The sequence below is a fragment of the Lampris incognitus genome, chromosome 10 (genome assembly GCF_029633865.1).
Source record: "Lampris incognitus isolate fLamInc1 chromosome 10, fLamInc1.hap2, whole genome shotgun sequence".
In the NCBI taxonomy this organism is placed as follows: Eukaryota; Metazoa; Chordata; class Actinopteri; order Lampriformes; family Lampridae; genus Lampris; species Lampris incognitus.
The window spans coordinates 43,778,444-43,791,697 of record NC_079220.1 but is presented as its reverse complement, the minus strand read 5'-3'; the positions used below and the strand labels follow the sequence as shown (position 1 = coordinate 43,791,697).

Here is a 13,254-nt window from a genome sequence, read left to right as displayed (position 1 = left end):
TATTCCATGCGAGAAATTGCTAAGAAATTGAAGATTTCCTACACCGGTGTGTACTACTCCCTTCAGAGGACAGCACAAACAGGCTCTAACAGGTACTATTTAATGAAGATGCCAGTTGGGGACCTGTGAGGCGTCTGTTTCTCAAACTAGAGACTCTAATGTACTTATCTTCTTGCTCAGTTGTGCAACGCGGCCTCCCACTTCTTTTTCTACTCTGGTTAGAGCCTGTTTGTGCTGTCCTCTGAAGGGAGTAGTACACACCGGTGTAGGAAATCTTCAATTTCTTAGCAATTTCTCGCATGGAATAGCCTTCATTTCTAAGAACAAGAATAGACTGTCGAGTTTCAGATGAAAGTTCTCTTTTTCTGGCCATTTTGAGCGTTTAATTGACCCCACAAATGTGATGCTCCAGAAACTCAATCTGCTCAAAGAAGTGCCCATCCAACCAATCCAACTTGTGGGAGCTGCTTCTGGATGCGTGGGGTGCAATTTCTCCAGATTACCTCAACAAATTAACAGCTAGAATGCCAAAGGTCTGCAATGCTGTAATTGCTGCAAATGGAGGATTCTTTGACGAAAGCAAAGTTTGATGTAAAAAAAATCTTATTTCAAATACAAATCATTATTTCTAACCTTGTCAATGTCTTGACTCTATTTTCTATTCATTTCACAACATATGGTGGTGAATAAGTGTGACTTTTCATGAAAAACACAAAATTGTTTGGGTGATCCCAAACTTTTGAACGGTAGTGTATTTCCCCAACTCTCTCAGTATGGCGTCAGGATCCCCTTGATCATCTTCTGAGAGGTTCAGATTGTGGCGGTAAATATGCCTGCATTCACTTCCCATCACACTTCTTAGAGTAGCCGCTTGTATTTTCTTGTCCTTGCCAAGTATGCCCGTGACGAGGACGTAGTCTTCATATTCGGCCCGAAAATGTCCCAATTGACACTCCAATCGCCTGTGAAGCTCATCGGGGACGGTGGTGGAATATTCACGTTAGCTGCCATTGTATGTGATGCTATCGGCGCCGGTAATGCTAGCGTTAGCTCCTCTGTGACAACGTCTTCAGCAGAAGTACTTTGCTCTGAATCGGAATCCTCCGACATGTGACCTACTCAGGCCTACAAACTTAAACATGCGAGCTAGTAAAATAAGAAATAAGTTCTCCGACTTCTGGCACCATGTTTCAGTAGGCTATCTTATAAAGAATGACACACACACGAGTTGCTCAGTGCAGCCAAGTATATTCAAAGTGATGTAACATGTTCCTGAGCGCGGGTCATGTGTATCTAAGGTAAACTAGTGGATAGCCGATGGCATCGATCTATCTAGACCCGTAACAACCTATTTTTCTGGACTTAGCCTGTTAGTGATTTTAAGTTCCTGTTATAAGCTGTTGCCACAGTATATGCCTTGAGATCTTATTTTGAAGGCTGAAGAGAGAGCGGAAGTGCTGTACGCAGTGTTGTTGCTGTGGAGTTCTGTTGGGGGAAGAATCCAAATAAAGTGGTCCTCGTGTGAAAGTGGAACCTCTGTATTTGTTATTTTATAGTTTCATACAGTATAGGCGACATCTACAAACCCTCGGTTACACTGGTGGCAGCGGTGGGATGCTTGTGCCAACGTCCCGCAAAAGAAAGACGTTTAAATTACCGAAAAGAAAGGTTCGGAGAGTCAGCTTCTCAGTTAGCCTCAGCTAGCAACGGCGGAGCTTCGTCGTGTCGGAACCCCGGCGCGGTGTGTGCACGAAGACTTCACTCATCTTGCTGCTGTCTTCTGAGATAATTGAGGAGCAACATGTGGAAATACGAGGATCCGCTGGACTATAATGACAGAGAGCGACATGGAGAAAAGCCGTTCGCCAGCAACGTGAGGATTGAACTCCCGCCGCCATTTTCCGGGGAGGAAAAACAAGTTGGCGGGGTCCCAGACCTGCTAGGAGCCCCTCTAATGAGGAAACACAGAGATGGCGAGGCATGCATTTTCTCTTCCTCAAGAGGGAAGACTCAGCAAACCAGTCGGGAAAAGAGATGTAGCTGATGTTGCGGCCCAAACACCAGCTACAGAGCCTATGGGCCCTCTGGAGGGAGGAATGCTTATCCCCTCCCCGAGTAATGCCATGACATCAGACAAGACAGAGCAGCGAACCTCATACGTGAGGGGAAGCATTGAAAGGACTGAACTAAACATATTGGTCGATTCAGGGGCAACCGAGTCGTTTATCAGTGACAATTTCCGCATGTCTGTTCTAGCCCTGCACAAGCGGCCCCTAACAGCGGACTTTATTGCTGCGCGGGCAGTGAATGGACAGATGCTTGACACACTGGGTACCATAACAGTCACACTGCGTCTGGGGAAGACCTCCCGGCAGCATGTTTTACACGTCATTAGGGAGTCCACACAAACAGCGCTGCTGGGCCTGGACTTTCTTGTCACAAATCACGCCCTGCTGGATTATGCCCGTGGCAAACTGCAGCTATGGGACACTGTACTTCCACTTCTGAGTGGCAAAGACCTGATTCCTGAGTGTTGTAATGTTTCCATCGCCACTGTCATGACACTGCCCCCCCGCACCGAGATGCTGGTGCCTGTGAGTGTGTCCCCACCTGGGCCAGTTGACCAGCTCCCTGACTTTGTGGGCTACTTATCAACCAACCTCAAAGGCAAAAGTGAGTGTGTCATAGCTCACACAGTGACATCTGTGAAAGACGGGGTCACCATAGCCCGTGTGTTGAACCCTACAAATCAGGACATTATACTGAGGGAAGGCGTGCACCTGGGGGAGTTTTTCTCTGTGGATGAGTCCGAAATCGTGTCACTCCCACAGGTTCCGATGGAGACTGTCTCTGCCATTTCATCCAGTGATGTGCCTTTTGTGTCACTGGAGGAGTCTCCCGCTAGTCAGCAACAGAAAGCACAACTGGCTGCACTGCTGGCAGAGCATCAGGAGATATTCAGCACATCAAAAGGAGGGACTGGCAAATGCACAGTTATCCAACATCACATCAAGACTGGTGATCATCCTCCTCTACGGCAGCGCGCCTACCGGACTTCACCAAAAAAGAGAGAGGAAACGGACAGGCAGGTGGCCGCCCTGCTGGCTGACGGGGTAATTGAGGAAAGCTGCAGCCCCTGGGCCTCGCCTGTTGTCCTTGTAAAGAAGAAGAATGGTGAGTGGAGGTTCTGCATTGATTATCATCGCCTGAACAGTATAACCGTGAAAGACTCTCATCCTCTCCCCAGGGGGGACGAGACCCTGGATGCACTGGCGGGCTCCCTGTGGTTCAGCACGTTGGACTTCTCAAATGGATACTGGCAGGTCGAGGTCGCTGAGGGAGACAGGGAGAAAACTGCCTTCACAACGGGCCGGGGCCTCTATCAGTGGCGGTCGATGCCAATGGGCCTTACTAACTCACCTGCAACATTCCAGCGCATGATGGAGCTGGTGCTCAGAGGACTCCCATGGCAGGTGTGTATGGTGTACCTCGATGACATTCTAATATACAGCCCCACCTTTGAGGACCATCTCTCCAGTTTGCGCGAAGTTTTCTCCAGGATTCAGGCAGCCGGCCTCAGGCTGAATTCTAATAAGTGTCACCTGGCTTGAGATCATGTAGTGTTCCTGGGACATGTTGTTTCTCGCCACGGCTTACAGCCCGACCCTCGAAACACAGATAAAGTCAGAACCTGGCCCACACCACAGAATCCAACCGAAGTGAGAGCATTTGTGGGCCTTTGCTCTTACTACAGACGCTTTGTTAAGGACTTTGCCCAGCATGCAGCTCTTCTGCATCGCCTCACCTGCAAAGACACACCTTTCAGATGGACAACTGAGTGTAACACAGCCTTTGAGTACCTGAAAGGGGTGCTTTCATGTGCTCCGGTTGTCACCATGCCTGACTTTAACATCCCCTTTAAAGTGTACACGGATGCCTCCATGGAAGCAGTTGGGGCTGTATTGGCTCAGGACAGGGACGGACTGGAGCGAGTGGTGGCATACGCTAGCCAATCGCTCACTTCCCCGGAACGGCGTTGGTCTACATTTGACAGAGAACTGTGGGCTGTAGTATGGGCTATACGCCAATTCAGACATTACTTTGGATCAGCTGCCTTTACCATCGTAACTGATCACAAGCCTCTGCTGGGCCTGCGTGGCATTTCTATTGACAAGGATCCCACGGGACGCAGAGCGAGATGGGTATTGGAACTAGACCCTTATAACTGGATTATACAGCACAAGGACGGGCAACGGCATACTAATGCTGATGCACTCTCACGGCGTCCTCAGGACCCCGAGCTCAGGGTGGTAAATGTCACCACGCGGCAGCCAAAACAAGTGAATGTCATAGGCTCGGAGGAAGGGCCAAGTGTTCCCCAAACAGACACTCAACTGCTTCAAGCACCCGCTGGGAACCCCCAGACCTCTGACTTCGACGCAGGGGAACAGCGTGTGGAGAGGAGCAGTGAGACGCAGGATTTGTCTTTTATGCATGCACTGTCACATGATGGAACGGAAATGAGGGAGCTACAATGGGCTGACCCAGATATTAGGCAGGTAATGAACTGGATGGAGAGGAGTGGTTCTCAGCCACCTAGGGGGTGGATGAGAGGTAGCTCCTGGTGGCTTAGAAAATTATGGACTGAATATCCCCGCCTCTCTGTTGTTAATGGACTACTCTGCAGGGCGGTGAACTCTCCCCTCACTGGAGATCCTCTGTGTCAGGTTGTCATGCCCTCCTCAGTGGTCCCTGATGTGCTGCAGCATCTGAATGGGGGCTTTACATCGGCACATTTCTCAGTGGAACGTGTGTGGGAACGTGCAAGGAAAACTTGCTACTGGCCTTCCATGTTCAAAGATATTCAACAGTGGTGTGAGCAGTGCATCCCATGTCAAACCCGCAAGGCCCCGGTGCCTAAGCATCATGCACTGATGGGGAGTGTCCGAGCAACTCGGCCATTCCAGAGAGTGGCAACTGACATCCTTGAACTGCCAGTGACTTCTAAGGGAAACAGGTATGTGTTAGTAGTGGAAGACTACTTTACCAAGTATGTGAATCTGTATGCTCTCCCTAACCAAATGGCCCAGTCAGTAGCACAGTGTTGGTGCTACTGACTGGGCTGGTTAGCACATAACCAAGCTGTTGGTTATGTGCTGGTGCATGGCGTACCTGAAGTGGTCCACAGTGATAAAGGCCGGCAATTTGAAGCTGAGATTGTTCAAAGACTGTGTCAGCTCCTGGGAATTAAGAAAACACGCACTACACCTTATGATCCCAAGTCGGACGGAATGGTTGAACACTTTAATCGCACCCTCATTGACCAGCTGGCCAGATCATTGCTCGCCTGTGGTGGTGAGTGGGACGATTATCTGAAACAGGTGGCTTTCGCCTATAACACATCTGTTCATGCCTGCACCAACTACACTCCGTATTATCTAACTCACGGACGGGAGGCTCGTGTTCCAGTGGATGTGTTGGTGCCATCTCAGTTGGTGCGTTCGGACTTACCTCTTTCTCATGCTGACTTTGTGGCCTCTCTGGCAGAGAGGCTGGAGACTGCTTTTGCTGGTGCCAGGCAGGGTGGCGCTGACGCTCACGAGAAGCAGAAGTTGTACTATGATGGGACGGTCCGTCACCAGCCGTATGAAGAAGGGGATCTGGTATGGCTGCATAATCCGACAGAGGACCGTATGAAACTTGCTCCCCACTGGAAGGGGCCCTACAGGGTCCTGTCTGTGTTGGGCTCTGAGGGTAAACCTGGACTCACCTATCATATTGGCAGCCCTTTGGACTTTGATGGACAGGGGCAGGTTGTCCATTATGATAGACTGAAACCATACACACTACCGGTGGCTGCTGGTTTTTCAGATAGCCTGCCGGCTTCTCTTCATGCTCCCTTGCTGCTGGACGAGAGGTCGCCAGAGAGGGACTTTGTGGCTGAGGAGCCGCTGGCCTCTGGTGACACAGAGACTGTTCGGATTACAGGCACCAGTGAGCCACTACAGACTGTTGCTCGTTCTGGGAGGATTGTGAGAAAACCACTTCGTTTCAAGGACTTTGTCACGTTTGGTTAGCTGTTTGAAAAACAAGAGACATCACAGACAAGTCAATATGACTGTTGGAATTTCTGTTGAATGTTTGTCGGGGTCACTTGACATGTTTTTTTACTGTGATGGTACATTTTTTTTCTTCTCATATGTATATAGTATGTCTGGATGCTATGGTGTATCAGAACTTTCCGGTGTACGTGGGGCATAGTGTGGCATACTTTATTGAGACTGTGCAGTGACGTGAGGGATAACTTGCATAATGTTATTGTTAAGATTTTGTTTTATGGTGTTGGGTTCCTTCTGGGGTTCGCAGATTGATATGCACTTTTTTTGGTTTCAGGGTGTGTTTTCTGCTTTATATATGTATATTTAGGAGGACAGGTTGATAATGTTTTGGACAAGCCTGTGTTTTTTTGCACTTATAGTGTTACTGTTTTGAAACGAGGACGTTTCTTTTTGTAGGAGGGGAGGTATGTAACCTATTTTTCTGGACTTAGCCTGTTAGTGATTTTAAGTTCCTGTTATAAGCTGTTGCCACAGTATATACCTTGAGCTCTTATTTTGAAGGCTGAAGAGAGAGCGGAAGTGCTGTACACAGTGTTGTTGCTGTGGAGTTCTGTTGGGGGAAGAATCCAAATAAAGTGGTCCTCGTGTGAAAGTGGAACCTCCGTATTTGTTATTTTATAGTTTCATACAGTATAGGCGACATCTACAAACCCTCGGTTACAGTATGTAATAGAACCCAATTTCCCCTCGGGGATGAAAAAAGTATTCTGATTCTGATTATCAGCCTACGAGGGCCGGCCCAAGCCCTTTTGGGGCCTCTGAGCAGAACTTCATATGCCCACCCCATCCCCAAATATGTCAAATTGTCTCACTTGCGAGGCTAATATACAATATCTGTGCTGTTAAAAACAGCATTGATTGGTTAATCCATATGATATTGGGTAGTTTTATGGCATGAAAAAGATTCTCTCAAATATAAAAAAAATCACGGCTGATTGCCCATAGACCTGTTTAACCTACATACAGTTTTCTCAAAAGTTTGCCATTTTACTGACCATAGCAGACATTTATCATAATTACTTCAATAAAAACAAGTTTGTTTCAGCAGCTAAAAAACAAAACAAAAAACTACCTATAGCCAGGCTGCTACTATCAGAACTTAAATTCACGGGGGGAAAAAGAAGTAACGTAAAGGCACATTGATTCTCACTAAGGCCTAGTCCACACGCCACACGTACACGTACACGGTTCCCCCTCCGTAAAACAAACAAAAAAATCTGTCAACACGACGTTTTACAAAATATCTCTATACACACGATAATGCTAAAACGACTACAAATGGTCAAACAGTCATGCCGGGCCAGTAGGTGGTGATAAAGTCTACATCGACGATACATACATACATAAATACCAGAAGAACATTCTGAGCATGCGCAGTGAGCTTATTTTCATTTGGCGGTACTGATTTTAAAAAAAACCAAAACAATAGTAGCTATTTTTTTATTTACAGTTATTTGACATCTGTTTGTTCACCTTTATTGATCCAGCACCAGGGCCCAAGTTGCTGTGGCGAATCCGAAAGCAAAATGTGATTTGTTTGTGTAGACAGCCGAGGTGGAGTTACTGCTTTTTCCCCCTCTTTTTCACTTTTTCTCCCCAACTGTATTTGGCCAATCACCCCACTCTTCACACCCGGCTTCCCACCCGCAGACACGGCCAATTGTGTCTGTAGAGGCCAAGCCGGAGGTAACACAGAGATTCGAACCGTCGACCCCCGTGTTGGTTGGCAACGGAATAGACTGCTTCGCTGCCTGGGGTGTGACGTCATCGTTTACCAAAATGCTCGATTTGGATACTGAAACTGGAGTTTTTAAAAATCTGCACGTTAGAAGTTAGTGTGTGGACAAAAGGCCAAAACAAAAAAAAACCTATGTTTTAAAAAATACCAGCGTAGGTGTGGACAAGGCCTAAACCAACAGTTTCAAGTAAAGTTAGTGGCTGCATGATGCATGAGTGACTTCATTGCTTAGGATGTTAAATGAGTCCAAGCCAGGGCAATTTCATATGAATAGAACTAATTGCAAAATGTAATGAAATTTATAAATATAGCTGCTTAAGATCATAGGCATACTGACTGAAAGTAACAAATTGCTTTTCCCTTCCCTACAAATCCAGTCTAACATCAACATGATATGAAGACAGACTCAGCTGTGTTATACAGTATATTCAAGCATTTCAACGGTCTGTGTTGCATCTATATGTTCAGTCAAATGAACAATTAAATTGACAGGCCTGATGATTGTCTTTAATTTACAACTCTATGTATTTATGGTTGGTTATTTGTCTCGGTCCTACACATCTGCACCACTGTCTCTGTCTTCACTCTCTCTCTCTCACACACACACACACACACACACACACACACACACACACACACACCTCAAAATCAAATACTAAGTTCAATAACTCTTCTTTCCCCTGTTCCTCTATGTTTCTTCATATATTGGTTCATTAAAGGGTATAGAGTTTGAGTTGCTCCTCCATGTCCCCCTCCGTCACCTCGCCCAGCCCCTCTTGGTTCTCCCTCAGCAACAGGAAAATGGCTGCCAGTTGCTCCTGCTGCACCCTGGAAGCAAAATACATGTCGCTCTGTCACTGCCGACCTGGACACAGAGATATTACCCAAACACATGCATTCACCCTTTGACATTTGAAAGCACAACATAAGAGCCAAAGAGACATAATCACCAAAAGTATATGTACTCCAGGCCAGTGCCTACTACATTTAGTTTGTGCTCAAAGTGTCATTTTGAAACTATGAGTAACTTCAAAAGTAATCCATACAAAGGTACACTACACATCACATATGGGAGGGACACAGATTGACTTGGCATGTTCCCGTTTTGACACTGCATGACCCCTTTAAGGAACATTATATCCACATATTGGTTTGTGTGCCAGGTGGTGTGTCAATATTGGTGAATTCTAACTAATCTATGGGGAGAATGTAAGACAAAGGACCTAACTAAAACCTGCAGAGGATCTTTTTAAAAGCTCTGATGTAGCATGCAGGTAATAAGTGCTATTTATCCAGTGAGAAATTGTTCTTTTGTGAAAAAGTATACACTTTTAAATACTTTATAAGTTTTCTAAAAAGAACAACCAACAAGTGTTATATCGCTTGTAAGCTGATGGAAGACAGAAAAAAAGCCACTTTATTGCATCATTGTACCTTACAATGAATTGTATTGTAACAACGAATGTCCTCTGCATTTAACCCATCGTATTGGATAGGAGCAGTGGGCAGCTGCAGCACCTGAGGACCAACTCCAGTTCTTTCCATTCATTGCCTTGCTCAGTGGCACAGGCAGGAAGGAGTATTAACCCTAATATGCATGTCTTTTTGATGGTGAGAGGAAACTGAAGCACCCAGAGGACACCCGCGCAGACACTGGGAGTACATGCAAATTGTCTGTGAATGTTCTCATTCATCCAGGTCATGGTTATCCAAAGGAGTTGAATCAAGTGCAGCTGGACTTGGTATATATCAGTGATATATACCAAGTCCAGCTGCACTTGGTATATATCACTGATATATATCAAGTCCAGCTGCACTTGATTCAACTCCTTTGGATATACATGCAACTTACACACAGAAAGAACCTGGGACAGCCTGGGGTTCAAACCCAGGACCTTCTTGTAGTGAGGCAACCGTGCTAACCACTGAGCCACTGTGCTGCCCCTGTGAAGAATGATAAAATGGATAATAAATTTGCCATGGTGTGCTTTTCACAGCCTGTCATTGACCATTAGATAGAAAAAAATATAGTCAAATCAATTTTATTTGTATAGCCCAATATCACAAATTTACAAATTTGCCTCAAGGGGCTTTACAGCAACACAACATCCTGTCCTTAGACCCTCGCATCAGATAAGGAACAACTCCCTAAAAAAAAAAAAAAAACTTTAAGAGGGAGAAAAAAAATGGGAAGAAACCTCAGGGAGAATTCACCTTCAGACATTGTTTGATGTCTCTAGCTTTTACAATCCACACCCAGTTTTGTAGTCTTTGCATGATTTGTTTTAAAAACAACGCTGCATCTTTTTGTTCCATGTAGTTTTCAAAATCGAGGTTGCAAGCTGCTAAAGCATGCACAGCATTTTCCATATGAAATTATTTCCCACTAATAAGCCCATGGCAAACTCCCCTGGATTCACTCATGTGCTCCTGTCAACCTTATCTTTCAAAAACCTCAAAGTGTTTTGGAGATGACACCATTAGACCCATAGATCCTGAGGACATACATCCAGTCTCATGTTTTGCATTTTTCTTTTTGATTTCCCCTATTGGACTCGTATTTAACTTGCAGTTGATTTTAACCTGAAGCAGGATATCATATATCCTTGTATGTGCACATAATTCTGGCCATAATAAACCAAGTACAACTCCATTTCTTACAGTTGAAAACTAAACTATAGAAAATGGGTGTGGAGTTGTACATTTGATCAAGAATGAAAAAAGAGTAATGTGTGTGTGTGTGTGTGGGGGGGGGTCACAAGTTGCAGAAAATGATTTTGGACTTTTGGATAAATTGGATTTTTTTTTTTTAATGATCCAGAGTTGACAAAAAAAATCACATTCCAACAAACATGTACAGTTAAACATTATGGTGGGATAAAGCCGAAGTACATCAAATAATTTCACCCCCCTCACAATTCAGGCAAAGAGAGTATTAACCCCAACTTGGACAGACACTCATTCATTGACAAACTATTATGGCTAAATTTAAATCTGTTTGCATAAGCGTCTCACTTCGGGTGAGGTGTGAGAGCTCTTTATTCGATGTAATGGAAAACACAATTGCATCAGGCTAGTCACCCTATGCGGATAGCACTTTCTTGATTTGTACATTATTAAAAAAGTATCTAAGCCTTACACAGGAAAAGAAAACAGGCAGCCCATTAGGTGCATATTGGTTGGAGGGGATCTTTGCAGTTCATTGCTCATTTTGAGTTTTAGATAACAGCTCAAATTGTTTGCTGCAAGACAAAAATATCTTACAAACCTTTCTCTGTTCTGTAATCACAACCACGCATGCACACATACGCATGCACGCACACACACACACACACACACACACACACACACACACACACACACACACACACACACACACACACACACACACACACACACACACACACTATTCTGTTAATTTCCCTATTCCCTCATGCAACTTTTCTCTACCTGAAACTCCCCTTGTCCTGCAATTAAGACCCCTTCTGCTTGGACTCATCTACGCAAAACACAAGACCGGAGAGACAAGTTTTCGGACACTGGCAAAGCAAACTAAAATGTACAGGCTGATGTACGCACTTTGGTGTTGGCTTAAGGCAGCTTGCTATTATCCACAGGCAAAACGGGGCGGTCATCTTAAATCCAACCCCCAATCCACCAACCCCTCACAAAAATAAAATGAAATGAATAAGGAAAGGATAGAGGCAATGTATAATGTCCCTTATCGACAGCAGCACTGAAGAACCAGTTGGTAATGGCAGCTTGATCTTCATTGCAGGTTGATGAACTTAAAGATCTTTGAAGAGGAACGTCATCAAAAAACAAAACAAAAACAAAATAAAAAAAAAACCAAACAAGGACGGGGGTTGGTTGGGTGCAGGTAGTCTCTTGTTTTACTCAGCTGCACTAAAAGAAAAAGGAAAGAAGACAAGAAATTACATTTGGGGACTTGTGCGTCAAATATATATGCTTATTGAGAGCATATTTATTTACAAACAGTAATTGGTACAGACTTCAAGTATAGATTGGGTATCAGTCAAGTAATTTCTATGGCAAAGGTCAAGATGGAGAATGGAGGAGAAAACCACTCACCATTGGTTGTGATGTTAGATGGCAGCATGCAGAGTTAGTAAGAAGGTAGCAGGTAAAAAAGCAGAGCTTGTTTAAAGTTGAAATAACCAACCAAACTGAAAAAATGAGCCCCGAAATGGGAAAAACAGAATTTTCTACAAGAGCAAACCCACCACCACACCCCAAGATGACAAATATGTCTCATCCAACATATTTGTTGGATGAGAAATTACTAGTTTGACAAAATGAATGCTATTGCATTCACAAACATTCTCAAAAAGGCCACAGGCAAGCCACCCATAGACGCTTTCCATAACGGTGGGAGAGTATTTATCTTGGCACTTTAGTGGAGGTGACAATAACACAATACTTAGATTGAGGTCAGGTGTAAGGAAACACACCAATGCCAACATTGTTTGGATAATGAACATATTGAGGAGAGAGGAGCAATGCTGTTACTGGGAAAAGTTCTTGAAGTGATAAAGTTCCCTGACTATATACTGTGATGGTCTTCATTGATCTAGTTACTGTCACCTGCATTATGAAGATCAAAGAAGGTTGACTCAGTTCATCTGGATACAACGTTTATTGACAGAGTGTATGAAACGTATCAAACGTCTGTGATTTTCGTACCTGGATTATTAAGCGGGCATCAAGATACATTATGAAGACTTTGAACTGGCTTAATTTAAAAAATTGGAGGACACAACACCCAATGTCCAGAAGGTTACTTTAGAATGTAATAGGTTACAGATTACGTAGTTACCCTGTTAAAAAAAAGTAATGTAACTTTTTAATTACGTCAAAGTAATTTAACGTATTACATATGATTACTTTTCTAGCAAATGCTTTAAACTGGGCAATAAATCTGAAAAGTCCTAAAAACTTAAATTTAAACAAGGCAGTGTAAGCCTTACAATGGTACTCAACACTGGTTACTGTCAAACTTTTATTAAAAGTTCAATATAACTTGAATAATAAAAAACATAATAAATAAAAAATAATTTTAAACATTAATTAATTTAACCCAGCCACTGAGGATGCACAAGCATCCTCTAGTAATAGCAATATTACTAATAGTAGTACTAGTAGTAGTAATATTAATTAATTTATTAAATAAATAAAATTAAATACATATTAAATAAAAAATAACTTGAATTAAGATTGGAATGTTTTGATTTTAAAGCACAACCACTGAAACAAATAAGCTTTTTACCAAAAAGAATATATTCGAGAATAAAAAAAATCAGTAAAAAAAAAACAAAAAAACATTTATATTGTATGTAACCCCTTTATAATCACCAACATTTTGTTTAGTAACTTTAA

The 13,254-nt window shown here is 43.7% G+C and overlaps 1 protein-coding gene across 2 annotated transcripts in view; it reads right to left on the bottom strand.

The window, feature by feature from the left end:
• Nucleotides 1–9,254: 9,254 nt before the first annotated feature.
• The window catches only part of si:ch73-366l1.5 (FILIA-N KH-like domain-containing protein), a 32,753-nt gene continuing 28,753 nt past the window's right edge, over nucleotides 9,255–13,254 (bottom strand). Inside the window, exon 4 of one of the 2 annotated variants that reach the window (XM_056287530.1) lies at nucleotides 9,255–11,758. In XM_056287530.1, coding sequence (XP_056143505.1) covers nucleotides 11,755–11,758 — 4 coding nt within the window. In that variant the 3' untranslated portion in view covers nucleotides 9,255–11,754. Of the gene's footprint in view, nucleotides 11,764–13,254 lie in introns of both variants that reach the window. The other variant, XM_056287529.1, reaches the window with a different exon arrangement.